Raw genomic sequence first — 16,780 nt, forward strand, 5'->3', positions numbered from 1 at the left:
TTTGCTTTCTGATTCATGGGTAAAAATATTGTTCCTAGGAAATGATTAAAAGATCACCAAGCAATGTTTATTTAAAAAACCCACTTCCTGCAAACAATTCTTTCTTTCACTCACTTTGCAACACATTTTAAGCAAATTGCATATACTTTTGCTGCTAGGGAACCAAATCACAAAATTTCTACTTTCTGAAAGAATAAGGCAATTCCCAATTACTTAGAGCTTTTACTATCTGGTAACAGATTGAGATAATAGTGATACGTTTACAGTGTAATTCCTTACATGTCTATTTAGAAGTAAGAGCCTGTATGAGAGGTAAGTCTGTATGATATTTTAACTTTAGGCTCCAGTCTTACACACACATATTAGGGAGTAGGCCTCAAGGACCACAGAAGGATTTACTGCTGAGTACATGTGCATAGAATTGTGCTGTTAACCTGAGAAGAAGAATGAGATAAAATTAATCCTGCATTCAGTTCTGAATATTCTGAATATACAAAATTCATGGGACACTGAAAAACCAGCAGAGCAATAAAACTCTAGAGCTTCTCATGTACCTGGATAACTAGGGCCAGTCCAAGACATTCTGCTGTCTGCGGTGAAGGACATGGTGATATCCCCAACATCATTCTTACTTCAGCCTCCACTATCCACAGGATAGCTGCCTCAGTTTGCCTAATGATAGGGCCAATCCCAATTATGTGTACTAAGAAAGTACACTGTAGTTCAAATCTCATGGAATTTTTGGGGTATGTGTTTTCTGGTGAGAGAAACTCAGGCGCAGGCCTCCTGACTATAATAGAATGCTCATGAGATCACAAAAATGGGATAGATCTTTATCTGTACTCTCAAACAGGTTCAGTCAAGCATCCGTGCTCAGATTCCAGGTGATTCTTTCCCCTTTCTAAACCAGATATATCCATTTCTAGACGAAGGGCATGTTTGCAGCTACCCACTTGTTCTGTTTGTGTTTCACATGATGATCCAGTGCTGATCATTACAAATATTGGTTCTCTTATTTATGAGTAGGGAGTTGGCTTCCAGCTTGTCATGCTAAGTAAAAATAATGAGCAAACAAAGAAAACTTCTTGGGAAAAAGTAGCTTCTCCCTGCCCACTCAGGCCTCTCATACAACACCTTTCTCTCTTCTTGTAGTAGTAAACCTCTTTTAAAAAAGAAGAATGTGTTGTGCCCTGCATTAAATTGACTTGCTAGAAGTGCTACATTGGGGTGGAGAACTTCAGGCCCAGACTTCTCTACCTGGCCCTCATAAATCTCCTCAGGCAACTCCTCTCACTAGCCCTGCTTCGTGCCCTGAATTTTTTCACCTCACCTGCTTTTGCCTCAGGGCCCTGCATACTACTAGCGTTTGGCCCTTTTTAGGCCATTCAGAAGGGAATGTGGCCCCCGGGCTCTTAAAAAATTTCCCACGCCTGTGCTACATGAATGTTGAGATTGGGGGAACATCTTTTCCTCGTGGTCTGTCGTAGTTCTTGTATTACTTGCTCTCTCTGAGCAAAATCGACCAAGATGTCCTCATTCCGGTGGGGCTGGTGCAGAAAAACTTCCTGGTGAAGTTCAAACTGCATTTGTGCCAAAGCAACAAAAGTCGAGGAAATTCCTTGCAGAGAAACCCAGGGTGGAAGGAGTGTTCATGGGTGGTTTTTTTTTAAAGTCTTTACTGAGTTTGCTCTTTGGAGAATAAGCCTGGTAAATGTTTCCTTGCAGTTGTGTACTGCCAGCAAACTACTCATCGCTGTGGCATGTTTGTCCCAGTATTTAAAGCCAACACAGCCACTTCATATTCCCCCCCCCCCTTTTCCTGGAAGCTGAAACATGCTTTGACTTGCAGAAACCTTTATCGTACCTTCAGATCAGAGCAGGCATAATGTGCAGGTGCTGTAACAGAAGCCTTACCTCACTGGAAAAGTAATTTTAAAAGCCCTGACTGAAAAATGTTAACATGCATGATACAAAAGTTGCTGAAGGTCCAGCTCACATGACGATTTGCACAGCTAAGTTTTCCCTTTTAAGGAAAATGGGAGAGAGGATGGAGGGGGGGCACACATCTGCTTTCTGTTATGTTAGCTTCCACTTTGAAGTCTGTCATTTAGCTAAAGCAGCTTCTTATTCTTTTGTTTTACATGTAAAAAAGAAATATAAAAGAAGTGTAACACAGGGGGAATATTTTCTGCTAGTGCATAGTATAGAATAGAAGTTCATGCTACAGAAAGGAAGTTGCACCAAAAATTTGTGTCACATGGATTTATTCCATAAGTGGGAGGAGAAATGAACAGTTGTACTTATTTTTCCAGACACTGTATTGTTGGTAGCCTAGCAACAGAAGAGAAAAGTGGTAGGTCAGACTTTTACTCAAGAAAACAGTCATTTCTTCCAGTGAGGAATGTAAATATACAGCTAACTTCTTCAGCTCTGGTCCTCTGCATGTTTAGTCCAAAGTAAGTGCAACATTTAATAGGATTGATTCCCAGGAAACTGCTCATAAGCTTGTAGTCTTAGATTTTTAAATGAAACTACAGTGGTACCGCAGGTTAAGAACTTAATTGGTTCTGGAGGTCCGTTCTTAACCTGAATCTGTTCTTAACCTGAAGCACCACTTTAGCTAATGGGGCCTCCTCCTGCCGCTGTGCTGCCGCTGCATGATTTCTGTTCTCATCCTGAAGCAAAGTTCTTAACCCGAGGTAATATTTCTGGGTTAGTGGAGTCTGTAACCTGAAGCATATGTAACCTGAAGCGTATGTAACCTGAGATACCATTGTATTCAAATAATTTTCAGTTCCTCATCCCATCCCTTACTACATACATTGCTTCCCCCAAGAAGCTATTTCAGCTGATGTCTGTCTCTCTGGAAATATGAGTAGCTGCTTGGTAAGAGTGTTAAAGATGTGCTCAGCCTTTATATTTCTAAATAAATACAATATACCAACAAGCCTCCAGAGAGCTACACCCAAAGAAAACCAAACCTGGGTAAGCACATAACTTTTCACTAGCCTGAGAAATGGTGTGTTGAAAGTAGTAGAGATTCTGTGCTGTCTGCAATCCTATGAGAAATTTTGTTAGGATATATCCTGACCCATTTAATGTTGAAGGAGGTAGAGGAAAAAGTTGCCACTCAACAACCTTAGGCAATAGGAGTTTATGCATCTTGGTTTAAGGATGCCCCCAGTTTAGATTTTATCTGCTTTAAATGAAGGAAATCCTGTGTGAATTGGCGAGGGGGAGTCTCATAAAACGAACATTGCAAATGCCACTTACAGGCAGCACTTTGTGCTGAGGTTCACCCCCACTTCTTCAATTTGCTTTGACATAATTGTTCTATTGTTATCCCTAACAATTGTTTGATAATGCAACTATTTTGGTAGACCAAACCAACCAACCAACCAACAAACTAAACAATAACCCAGTCTGGAGATAAATCAGTCCTGGCCATCTTGTGGGATCATCCACATAACCTCGCCTAGTGAATGAAGTCACAGGGCAAAAGGAAAACAAACTGATTGGCAGGAAGGAAAATTGATTAGAAGGTACTTGGCGTGAAGGTTGCTTAAGTCCCATTAGTGACCAACAAAATAAGTGGCAGCGAAGGGACATATTGCAATGCATGTAATGTAAAATTCAGAATATGATCTGTAGGGACAATAGTACTCAATAAGGGAAGAGTATGTTATTATCTGTGATGCCTGGAGAGAAGGATTATGCATGTTAGATAAGAGCGTTAAAGCAATCAATCCTTCAGTCATGAAAGCAATTTCCCTAAAGACAGCTGTTGAGACTTGGGCTGTGTACACACCATACATTTAAAGCACATGACATGCATGCCAAAAGAATGCTGGGAAGTCCAGTTTGTTAAGGGCACTGGAAATTATAGTTCTTAGAGGGGTGAACTACAGTTTTAGAAGTTCCAGGGGGCGGGGAGAGTCACATGCTTTAAATGTGTGGTATGCATGCAGCCTAATGGACACAGATGCAACTTTGGAATGGGAAATGTTGTTGAAATGAATATTCTAAACACAGCTGTTCTTGGAGCCCTAAAGTGTGTGGTGGAAAAATGGGGATGGCTATAGTTATCTAGGAAGGCTCCTTTGTATGAGCTTTCTTTCTTTCTTTCTTTCTTTCTTTCTTTCTTTCTTTCTTTCTTTCTTTCTTTCTTTCTTTCTTTCTTTTAAAATACAGCCTTTAAGAAACACAATGTCCTTAGCTCTAAATTAACACTATAAAATAGAATGTGCAAGTGAGCTTCTGTTCTGCAATTAGAGGCAATTTATAGATAAGCCCACACAAATGTATAATGCAAAACGAGTCAGGGAGAACCCAAAACTCTTGCAAACTTTTTTCACAGCCTTGTGTACAGTAGTGTGATAAGAGCTGGCAGGAATGTGCATGTTCAAGGAGCTTCAAACAGACTTGTCCAAAAATGGAAACTGTGGCTCCTACCCTGAAAAAGAGGAAGTGACATGCACAACAGGCTTCCGAAGCATACAGAAATAGATGGAAACCCAGAATAGAATTTCTCTCCCCAAGGCAACCATCCTGGTGAAGCCCTCACCCCCACTTAGGACCAGCTGAGATGCCCACTTTACTACACAAAGGAGGAGAAGCTGGAAGGGTAAAACTGGTCGCCATGCAACCTGGAACCTGCCTTTTCCACACACACCTCTCTGATGGTCCTTGTGCTTGCATTGTTGGAGAAATTGGCAAGTCTGAAGTCTCTGCTTTGTCACTTCTTCCTTCACGTGCCTCAGCAAGAGGATGATGTGGAGATCGAGAGCTGTGGGCCTGTAATTCTTCTTGTACAAATGCAGTGGTACAAATGCAGCTTGAAGTGATCCCCCCTCCCCCCCGCCAAATTAAAAGCAGTTACCTATGTCACTTCTGTGTCTGAGAATACAAGCAGACTTCTGTAAGGAAATATCTTTAAACAAAGATAATGGAAATGAAGCTGTCTCATCTTGTTGACAGTGTGAGCAGCCACACCCTTGTACCTTCTGACAGCCGTGTAAGAACAGATTTACAGTCAGGATGGTTTTGAAATTTTCCAACTTTCGATACCATTTCCTCATAGTGTGAGGGACTGTCTAACCAAATTACACTTAAGAAATGAATTGAATGCTGCCTCCATTTTCAGTGACGTTTAAAATTATGGGGACAACAGTTTCAGCAATATATGAAGTGCCGTCTTAATTTGCAACTGTTCATGCATTAGGGTTACAGCTCCATATGAATCCTGGTTTATTATTTATTTGTTTATTGCTATAGCACCATCATTGGGTGTGGAGCTTTGCACAGTACAATGGTCTCTCAGGTTACATACGCTTCAGGTTACAGACTCCGCTAACCCAGAAATAGTACCTCGGGTTAAGAACTTTGCTTCAGGATGAGAACAGAAATTGTGCAGTGGCAGCGCAGCGGCAGCAGGAGGCCCCATTAGCTAAAGTGGTGCTTTAGGTTAAGAACAGTTTCAGGTTAAGAACGGACCTCTGGAACGAATTAAGTACTTAACCCGAGGTACCACTGTACAAGAGGACAGGCCCCTGTCTCCAAGGAGCTTATAATATTATAATTCACCACAGGTAGAAAAGAGGGTAAGGGGAGGAGTAGACTAGGAAAGAATAGGTATTGCCAGATTTACTCGAATCTAATGTGCACCTTAATTTTCACAACATAATTCGGCCAAAAAAGTGAGCATTAGATTCGAGTAAATACAGTATTTCAATTACATGTACATAAGTCACGCTTGCTGTAACAAACATTAAGTGGAAATTGTTGGGCAACATCCAGCTGTGACAGTCCAGTTGTGCAAATGAGACTTAGCCTTCCTCCCCTCTTCCATGCAACCCCCTGTGCTGCTCCAAAATCTGGAGCATTGGGGGACCCTTTAGAACAGATTAGGAGGGTACAGGGGCTACAAGAGGTGGAGGATGAGGAGGAGAGAGGAACTAGGTCTCATCTGCTGCCATGATGTTGGAGCACGGTCACTGTATTCCCCCCCCCCCCCCAGCTAAAATAATGTAGTATTTGCACATGCGGTAAGTAGGATTTTCATGTGGGGACTTACTCTTGTACAGTGAAAATACCATCAAACAGAAAATATATTATGTCAGCTTTGAGAGCTGATAACTGTTCTGGAGGTTGGGGACCCAGAACACCCTGGACAGGTGTTATTAAAAGGTGATCAGTGCTGAGGACCTTGGAAGCAAAAGAATAATTCTTTTGTACAGATAAAAGCTGCTAAACTCGGCCCAATATCTCTCAGCACCTTGTTAACATCTCATATGCATTTGAATACAAAACTAGAAACTTAACAAATTGTGATTATTTGGTTTTTTAAAATAATATTTTTATTAGTTTTCAATTGCAACAATCCAATAAAAGCCTCATTATAACAATGCCAAATAATAATACAGTTAATAATACCAATCATTGAGATGCCAAATTATGCAATTTAAGTGACCCCCTGTGTGCTAAAATTGATGGTTTGATTTTCTTTATTTCTGAGTTCTTATAAATTTATAAATCTTGGAAATTCCAATTACGCTCCCGTCAAAATAACAATCCCTTATATCGCAACTGCAGTTTTAATGACTTCCCTTTGTATTGACACATTAAATGATTTATACAGCTACAGGTGAAGCATTCAAACTCTCTCCTTGTTATTCCTGTATGTGGCAATTATTCTGTCCATCATGTTTCTTCCTGTCCTTGTGATATATTATGTCTATCATAAATTGTGATTATTTGTTAATGCAATAAATTGTACCATATTCATTTACACCTAAACTTTTAGAACTGACTTGAGCCCTCCTGCCAAAAATGCCGGTTAAGAAATGGCAACTGATCAAAGAAAGGTTTTCTGTCCTTTTTGTAAGACTCTAATCATATCCCTGGGCAACGTCCTTCCCTCTTGTCTTCCAGGTTAATTGGCACAGCAACTGTATCCCTCAAAGAACTAGTAGGCACACAAAGCAGATCGCTTCCATTCAAGCTCGTTTCACTGCTGAATGAAAAGGGACTGGAAACCGGCGTGAGTGACCTCCTTACTTTTCGTAGTTGCATGTTTTACAGTATAATCTATTCCAACAGCATAGGAAACATTTTGGCAACATATATTTCATGGAAGCTGCATTGATCAATTTAAAAATTGCTATAGAGAGGGAAAGTGTGTGTGGAGGCAGGTGTTAAGGTGGGTAAGGAAAGTGCCATTTTGCACAGTTTTTTGGGCATTGGGTGCAATTTTATTTCCTATCCATTATGCACATTGGTTTCTGCAATCAAACAAGAGTTTGGGTTATGTTTCTTTTGAAGCACAATAAAATCTGAAAAGTGTTATTGTGACATGAAATTAGGGGCTGGCGGCCTCATAGGCTTTTGCCGATTCCTCTGCATGAACCTAAGTAGCTCTTTCGATCCTATATGTTTGTGATTTTTCTTTTCCTTTAATTTAGGCAACAATTGATTTGGTGGTGGGGTATGAGCCACCAGCTGGACCTCCGAATCCAAATGACCCAGGGGGAACAGATGCACAAGGCATTGAAGGTATTTCAGCTCCCCCCACCCCCTGAATCCTTCCTCCTTTTCCGTTCCCTACAGGAATGTTGTTGTTTTTTAAGGTCACTAGATTTTTAGAGAGAGTTTCTAGCCAGACTGTTTCCTTTTTAAAAAAATGTATTTTTATTGAGGTTGAAAGGGACTTTACAATAGATCATAAAGCCAGGAAGGGGGGAAATTAAGATAAAAACAACTGGTTGCAAAAGCCATTCCTCACCTTTATATATTATGGAATTTTTTTAAAAAAAGAGCAGAGGTAAGGATCCTGTCAGGGAACTGCGATCGGCTCAGGGGCGAGAGGGGAAAAGCCGGATGGATTACAGAGAGCCCCCAAAGATCGTGGGAAGCAGCACCTCCTCAGCGGAGAAGAGTAACCACACCTCCAGTGGAGAGGAGCTTCAGGGCTCGGAGGAGGCGAGGAAGTGCCAGGACACCTTGCCTGGGCAAAGCGGAGAGGAGAGAGGTCCTCCATTACCCATGCCCTCCCTGCGCAGTAGGCTTCCGCACCGAGAGGGGAGGCGCAGATTGGGCGTCAAGAAACTACTCTGCTGGGGAAGGTTTAAGGACCACCCACTCACCGATTCCGCCAGTGAATGAGCCAGCCACGGGAGAGTGGCGCTCTGCACAGAGAAAGTTTATTTTGGCATCAAAAGCAAGGCTTCACAGCCAAGCAGGGAGGCATTTGCCTACTTGCTCTCGAGCAACCCCTTGGTACCCTAACAGATCCCATAAGATTAAGAAATAACTCCTACATATTCTAAATACCAACAGAGTTCAATAGTCAGCTAAGAACGTTAGGTAAATGATCTCCTTCTTACAAGCACACAGCAAGACAACAAGCCTCCAGAAGGAAAACCAAGCAGCCAGGGGATGAGGTTCTTATGGAGAATTGATAAACCTTGGGCTCACAGATTGCCTGTCCCCTTCCTTCTTCTTCTCTGGGGCAGATCCTTCTGCTTTCAAACTGACCAGGGATTCCCATCTCTTCTGAACTCTGCAGGACATGCCACAGCCATAAACCACAGTTCAGACCCTTTCTGGCAACCCTGTTTATTGAGCATTCAGGATGATTTGCTTGCACAAAGCTTACACAGAAGTTAGGGCTCTTCCAGACTTACCTTTGCTCTGTATTTCTAGGCACAGGCCTGGGTGAACTAACCATAATTCGGAGTAACCAGGCTGTGTGCACATTATTGTTTACTCTGGATCCACTGTGCTCCCACCACTGGCTCTCAAATCGGTGTACACAGGCGTTACCCATGATGCGGCGTCATCCTGCGGTTTCTTGAGAAATACTGCTGTCTGAAGCATTTGCCCTCAAGCCAGAGCTTCAACTTGATGTGCATCAGGTGGAGACATCTGCCCGCCCTCTCTGGTGTGTTCGGCAACATGCAAATGTGGCTTGAAGCACAGCAGGGAGGGAAAGACCTTGCTGCACTTTAAGCCAGTTATGTGTACGTAGCCTAAATATAATTGGAACTCTGGTTAGTGGAAATATAACTTACCTCCTTGTGGCTGTGCCATAAGATGGGCTGGTAAAGGTGTAGGAGGCCATAAAGTTACCATTACATCCAAATGGGGCTGATAGGAAACAAATAAAACAGCCTATCTATTCTATGATAGTCCTTCAGAGCCAAACGAGACAGGATATCATAGGTGCAGGAACATTTTTTTTAGCTGGGCTCCACCCAGACACCAGCACATTTTCTTAGCTCAACCCAGCTCAGCTGGCTGAGGAGAAAATTGCTTGTGGGGATGGATTGTGGGAGGTGAGCTACCTGGGACACTTGCAAACCAATTTTTATCCTTTCCAGTCACTTTCTCTGGTATTTTAGAGGAGTTCTGTTTCCCCCCATTTCCTTTCTTCCTTCGAAGTGATGCGTTTTTTTCTGGAAGCAAATGCCCCACCCCCGTAAAGTTGCCCATAATCGTACCTCAAGTTAAGTTTCAAAGGTCCATATTGTAAATCCCCAACGTCAGGGCTGGCCCACCCATGAGGCAAGGTGACAAATCCAGGTTCCAAGGAACACCTTGCCTGATGTTGTGATGCCACCTGCAACTGCCACATGCTCTTTGGAACTACCGCCTCCTTGACAGCCTCCCCATGCAGCCTCCACAGCGGCCTCTTGGCAAATAGGAGGCACTGCTGGTCTGTTCCCACCCCTAGGGAGGAATTGTCAGGGTCTGCCCTCTAGGGTCTCCTAGGCTCTGCATCCAACCAGCATGATTCAGAGTGGGCCTCTTTCCCCCTATGATCCCCTTTGATTCGCAGTTCAACCATTGGGTAAGGTTGATAATATTCCCTCCCTTGTTCCCTATGTAGAACTTTGCTCACCCCCTTGTACCCTGGAAGGAGGGGGCACTCCTTAAATAGCTCAGTCAGTAGAGCATGAGACTCTTAATCTCAGGTTTGTGGGTTCAAGTCCCACATTGGGCAAAACATTCCTGCATTGCAGGGGATTGGACTAGATGACTCTCAGGGTCCTTTTCAATACAGTTCTGTTTCTAACCATTTTGTGGCTTGCCTCAGGTGCCAAAATGCCTTGAGCTGGCCCCATCCCAAATTCTATGTTAACTCTTCTAATTCAGAGTTATGACACACTCCACTTCACTAAACGTTCAGGGTGTCACCTTGCTTGCCTCTATAAATCAAACTCATGCCTTAAGCTCTCTGTTTCAGTAGTTACTGCCGAAGATAGTCACTGTTATGATTTAAAGCCTCTCCCAAATGTTAGCTTTTTATGTCTTGAAAACCAATTTGTTAGTTTACAGAAAGCCTCTTGTATTGTCAGAGGTTGTATGGCCTTGACTCCCAGGTGAGAAAGGAGGATCCTGCTAGTTAAAAATATATACTTAGAGGCCAGGGTGTAACCTTTCCCCAAGCTACAGAAACTTGTTCTTCCAGTTTTCATCAAGTAGCGTCACCTTTAAACTTTAAATTGTATTGTGGAAAGTGAATCTGCTAGGCTCTTGTGTTTTCCCCAGGAACAGAACATGCTGGAAGGTAGGAACTGGCCTAAACAAGAGAAATGTTTCATTAACTTCTCTTAAATCAGAAAAGCACTCATGCAAAATGTGCTTTGTGACACAGAAGGAGGTATTGCTTTCAGATGTCTGCTTGAAAATAAGAGTTTACTTTTGCAAGGTATTTTTGCAAAACAACATGCAACCCCACATCTATACTTTGAAGTGGTACAGCCTACAGATAGTTTAATCACACAATTGACTATTGTTATTATTATTAGGAAGTTCTGAGGCAGCTGTTTGTATCTTGTATACATAAGCAGATATGGGGTTTTTTAATTAGCAATTTGGTTTCTGATCAGTAAAGTATGTGAAGATGAAATCTACTTTGAAAGAGAAAAATAGTATGAATAAACAATATGAATTCCTAAGAAAGTCTTACTAAATTTATTCAAAACCCTCTATTTAGGGATCATGAGTAAATACGTTATGGAGACGCCCTTTGTGGGTTAATTATTTGTGGTAAAGTTTTGTAATTCAGAATTTCTGAGGATTTGCCGCATTTTATTACACCATTGTGAATGTCACAGTTTCAGTTCCTGGTTGAAGATGGATACACAATATCATATTTACCTAGAAGAGAGGATCTATATTTTAGATATTTATTCAGCTTATACACCGCCCTATACCCGGAGGTCTCAGGGTGGTTCACAAACAAGACCACAACATATAAAATCAAACCAAAAACAATAGCCCAATAACCCCCCCCCCAAAAAAAGAACCACATTCTAAAAGGATGTTGGATGTAAATAAGATTAACCAAAGGCCTGGTTAAAAAGGAACGTTTTTGCCTGGCACCTAAAGGTGTATAATGAAGGCGTCAGGCGAACTTCCCTGGGGAGAGCATTCCTTAGATGGGGAGCCTCTGCAAAGAAGGCCCATTCTTGTGTTGCCACCCTCCAGACCTCTTGAGGAGGAGGGAAACAAAGGAGGGCCTCGGAAGATTACCGTATTTTTTGCTCCATAGGGCGCACTGGACCATAGGGCGCACCTAGTTTTTAGGGGGGGGAAATAAAGAGGAAAAAATTTATTCCACCCCCCTCCCCAGCCCCAAAGAGCAAAGAAGCCAAGACAGCCAGCGGGATCCTGCCGGGCTCCGAAGGCTTGCGGATAGCTGCCCGAAGCCCGGGGAGCACCAGGCGCCAGCGAAAGCCCTCATTCACTCCATAGGACGTACACACATTTCCCCTTCATTTTTGGAGGGGGGAAAGTGCGTCCTCTAGAGCGAAAAATTGGGGTTTCTCAGGGTACAGGTGGGTTCATATGGGAAGAGGTAGTCCTTGAGGTATTGCGGTCCTGAGCCGTTTAAGGCTTTATAGGTCAAAACCAGGATCCTGAAGTAAATTCTATTTCTGTGTTGCAGCCCAGCCTATTCCAAATAAAATGGTTTCACATGGAGTAGTGCAATGTTATGGTAGTGCAAATTATGCAATTGTCATTCATATCCTATGCAGAGTCAGATTAGACCAGTGGTTTTAAACCAGTGTGCCATGGCACTATGGGGTGTCTTGAATGATGGTCAGGGGTGCCATGGGCAAAGCTGCCCTCTGTCCCTTCTTTCCTTCCCTCCCTTCCTCAGATACCCTCTTGCATCTCTACCTCCCAAAGGCTTGCACAGCTGTTTGTTGCAGCAGCCCTGGCTACAAGCTCCCCAGGCGAATGGTGCCTCTGGATCTGGCTAGGGGGTGCTGGTTGCCAGGAGCTGAGGCAGCTCAGAGACCAGGGGTTGCTGCAGCGGCTGCTTGGAGAACTCCCAAGGAGAGGGGAGAGGAGCAGAGGCTGGGGGAACACTCCACAAGGGAGGGTGTTCGAAAAAGGGTGAGAGGCTGCCAACTCGGCAGGCAAGGAATGACATAACTGGGCCCCTGAGCCCCACAGGGGTCCCGCAGAAAGAATGTAGTTGCTCAAGGGAACTGTGGACTCAAAAGGTTGAAAACCTCTGGATCAGACTGTTATAACAAGCCCCTTGTGAGGCTGCCTCTGATGACAATGTGGGAACAAAACATGGGTCAAATGCAGTTGACAGATTGCTAAATAGAGCATACAAACAGGAACATATCACTCTGATACTTTTTTTCATCTTCCCTGGTCGCCTGTTTGTTTCCATTCCGATACAAAGTGCTGCTTTTGACCTTTACAGGCCTAAATTGCCAGAGAGTCGGATATTTTATGAACCTCCTATTTGACTCTATATCTCAGTGGAACATCAAATGCCCTGCTCTTCTAGCTCACCATGACCAGAGCTGTTTAGGTGCATGTGAAAGTGACGTGGAAATTGTAAAAAAACAAAACAAAAACTTTTCTAGAGGAGGTATAATATGTGAAGACACGGCTATTCCAACAATGCTTTGGCTCTTATACCTGCTGATAATAATTTTTAATTAATAATTTTATCCATATGCCACTTTTACACGCCCCACCCAAAAACCTCCTCAGCCTCAGAGTGGCTTTTACAACAAAGAAAACAGGAAAGCATTTCAAAATCAAAGTGCAAAAGCAATTTCATAATAACAGCAAAACAACACAATAGCAAATATAATAACATGCGAGAAGCAACATTTCAATACTATAAATGTAGCAAGTTGACATTAGCAATTATCAGCAGCAAAAAAAAAAAAAAAAAAAAGGAAGGGAGCTGGACAGTTCCAACTTGGTCCTAGAAATAGCCCTCCATGATGTTGCTCAGAGTCTCTCTCCTGCAGGCGGCGGGGGGGGGGCGGAATAGCTGGAAACAAGCCTCCCATTATGTTGCTCCTTGTTTTTGTTTGAACTGTTGTGAAATGTGTATTTTATCCTAATGTTCGGTATTACTCCCCCCTCCCCGGTAGCCCGTATAACATTTTATATTATGCAATTTTTTTGTTATGGTTTTGGTTTTCGGATCAATGCTTTTTTATTTAGGGGTGAACTGCCTTGACTATCCTCGTATGGAAAAGTTGGTTATAATAGATAAATGAGGTCACTGCCTAATTGCACCTTCAAGCAGCATACGCTCAATTGTATTTAGGTAAAGTCGTGGTCACGCTGTGTAGTTTCAGGCGTAGGAATGAGCACACCAGTCCTTGTTGTTTTTGCTTATGTTCATCTTGTTTCTACAGTGACCGCACTGATTTATATCTTTGGCAGATGGCGAAGAAGACGGAGGTGATGAGAAGTCGCCTGACGGTGGAGCTGGTCCCGTTCCCCAGGGCGGTCCACGTGGCACCCGCGAAACTCAGCTTGCTCGTCGAATTGCCAAAGGAAAGCAAAACCGGAGGCTGCTTTCTAACAAGCCTCAAGACTTCCAGGTTGTAGAGTTGATAAGTCATATGCACTGCAAGACCTAATATGCCAGATTTCAGGATGACCTCAGGCTGCAGTCCTGTGCACAGGTGCCAAGGAATAAACCTCACTGAACACAGTGGTGTAATGCATAGGACTGCATGATAAATATCAGTGAAAAGGACAATTCATGCATAGTAAGCATGTGTAATTTTTCTGTTCTGGAATCTCCAGACGTTTCAGAAGCTCTCATTTAAATCTTGGAAGATTCTTTCCCCCGGTGTAATGTCTCTTGGCTCCAGTCTAGAATAGCAAAGGAGTGGTATGAATAAACCTCAGGATTTAAAAGTGAAGTCTGGAGTATTCCTGCCCCCCCCCATCAATATTTGATAAGCAGCAGAGTTAAAAGTGAGGATGCAGCACTCCATAAATCTAGTGGTTTTCTTTCTTGTTTGGGCCCAGGAATGTTCCATGTAGCCAGTGGAAACTCTTAGTTTCTGCCCATTAGAATGAGATGTTCTTCTGGATTGTCTAACTTTGGTTAATAGAGTCCAGTACTGCTGGTTAGTTTATTTTAACAATAAAAGAAAAGAAACACTTTGTCAACGTGACATGATGAGAAACCAGCCGATAAAAGGAACACATCAGTGATCTAATATTTGCATTTGTTTTTCTCCCTGCGTTAGATTCGTGTTAGGGTCATTGAAGGACGTCAGTTCTCTGGGAATAACATAAAGCCAGTTGTGAAAGTACACATTTGTGGCCAGACACACAGAACAAGAATCAAAAGAGGCAATAATCCTTATTTTGATGAGGTATTGTAATGCACATCTTTGATAATCTCCTAGCTGAAAGGCATAGGTTTTTTACCTGGAAAAAAATAAAAACTTATTTTATCTATTTCTATCTTTAACTCTCACCCCACTCCTTGTGGCTAACTGTTCTCAGTAGAAAAATAATAAAGCAAAACTACTTTCTTATCTGTGCACAATCTAAGTCTAGTTGCCATATTTTATGAGACAGATGGATAAGATGGCTAAATCCTAAACAAACATATTTGGAAGTAAACTGTTGAAATCACTGGGATTTCCTATACTGAGAAGTCCCATTTTGTGCTGTAAAATGATTAAAGAACTTGGACTGAAAGTCATATGAAGAAATGTAACATGCATTTGTGCTGGATTCAAACAGAGAGTTTCCTCTATCATGAATAAAATTCCTCATCCGAATCCTTGGCGTCTTTTAACTCCCAAGAATATTCAGATTTAATAACCAAGCTATTTCCTCCCATGACTTAACAGATGTTTTACTACAATGTCCACATGACCCCTTCAGAGCTCTTTGATGAAACAATAAGCATTCGGGTAAGTAAAACTAACAATGTTCTTTATAATTGCCTCATTACTGTTGAATAAAAGTAATACATTATTCCATTCCTATCATTCAATTATAGGTATATGACTCTTATTCTTTACGTGCCGACAGTCTAATGGGGGAATTTAAAGTAAGTATTCTTGATGTCTCAACACATGCTTTCTGTTTACCCTCTTACCAGATCTGTAATGAAACTGTTGGGAAAGGGGAACACATTTCTCACAAAAGATGGAGGCTCTGAAGTTTCATTTGTGAAAATTGTTATACTTCCTGCTGTGGTACTTTCCTTGTTGTTGTTGTTGTTTTTTTCTGGAGTGTTAATATGCTAAACCTTTGTTTCAGATTGACATTGGCTATGTCTACGATGAACCTGGTGAGTACGTGCCTTTAAGGCACTATCTTCTGTATTTCCCTCCTAGGAAAAAAGTGGAATAGCTGGCAGGGGGCAGACCATGATTATGAAGGTGGTTTTCCTAGGGTGTGGGTCATCCATTGCACTTCGGGTGTGCTGACCCCTGCAACAGCAGCAATCTTTGGAGTTGGTCTGGTCTGCCCCACTCCACCTACCAATCACACCCAGCTCATACCAAGTCATTGTTCCATACAGCTCAGGAATGTCTATAGTGATTTGCAGCAGCTCTCTGGAGTGGGTTTCAGGCAGGAGCCTCTATCAGCCCCTACTGGAGATGCTGGGGCTTGAACCTGGGACCTTCTGCATGCAAAGCAGATGCTCTACCAGTGAGCTAAGACCTCCTCCCCTTTCTCCTCCACATTTGACATTCCTGCTTCTCACTGCCACTAGTTATCATCACAGTTTAAATGTGACTCCTTAAAGAAGAAAAAAACACCTCGTGCATATGGCTTATTTGAGAGAATTAGTATATTATTTCCCTGAAGGGATGCTATCTTCTCTCTTTTTATTCCCAGGACACGCGGCCATGAGAAAATGGCTGCTTCTAAATGACCCTGAAGATTCAAATTCAGGTGCCAAAGGGTACTTGAAAGTCAGCATGTTCGTTCTCGGAACAGGAGATGAGCCACCTGTAAGTTTCAGTCATAAATAGATACTTTCCTTCTACTAATATGCTTCACACGGGTTAATCTATGCTTATGTTGGTGCCAGAAATTACATTTGAAGGTACTTTAATGACCGAACCTGCTTACTGTATGTTTCTTTTCCCCAGTTCTGCTTGCTCCGCTACTTTCCACCCTATCGCCACAGTGCTTCTCTCCCATGGCCTTCTGCATCGCTGCCTTTCAAAGGTACATCTCCCCTTAACTTTTCCCAATTTCTCATCTTTGGGGTACAGCCTCTTCTTGCTCATGGTACTGCTTCTCCCCTCTGCTGTTCCCAGATGCTTCATTCAGTCACAGAAAAGACTGAATCTTGGATTTTTCCCCCAGATGCTCTTGGGAGTGTTATTAAAATGGGGAAATGTACAAATCTGCAAGGATACATGCCATTCCCCGCCCCCCCCTTTATCTTCACAATAGCTTTGTAAGGTGCATAAAGCTGAAGGATTCTGATTAGCCCAAGGTGATATTTCATGGTCAATAA

The 16,780-nt window shown here is 42.5% G+C and overlaps 1 protein-coding gene across 5 annotated transcripts in view; it reads left to right on the plus strand.

The window, feature by feature from the left end:
• MYOF (myoferlin) overlaps positions 1-16,780 on the plus strand; it is an 85,761-nt gene that overhangs the window by 10,861 nt on the left and 58,120 nt on the right. For 2 of the 5 annotated variants that reach the window (XM_083505818.1, XM_083505817.1), the window contains exons 4-12: positions 6,931-7,039; positions 7,461-7,551; positions 13,714-13,874; positions 14,535-14,663; positions 15,150-15,212; positions 15,302-15,352; positions 15,565-15,595; positions 16,150-16,265; positions 16,407-16,485. In XM_083505818.1, coding sequence (XP_083361944.1) covers positions 16,255-16,265; positions 16,407-16,485 — 90 coding nt within the window. In that variant the 5' untranslated portion in view covers positions 6,931-7,039; positions 7,461-7,551; positions 13,714-13,874; ... (3 more) ...; positions 15,565-15,595; positions 16,150-16,254. Of the gene's footprint in view, positions 1-6,930; positions 7,040-7,460; positions 7,552-13,713; positions 13,875-14,534; positions 14,664-15,149; positions 15,213-15,301; positions 15,353-15,564; positions 15,596-16,149; positions 16,277-16,406; positions 16,486-16,780 lie in introns of all 5 variants that reach the window. The other 3 variants (XM_083505815.1, XM_083505816.1, XM_083505819.1) reach the window with 2 other exon arrangements.

Source organism: Podarcis liolepis (genome assembly GCF_965112155.1).
Source record: "Podarcis liolepis genome assembly, chromosome: 5".
Lineage (NCBI taxonomy): Eukaryota > Metazoa > Chordata > Lepidosauria > Squamata > Lacertidae > Podarcis > Podarcis liolepis.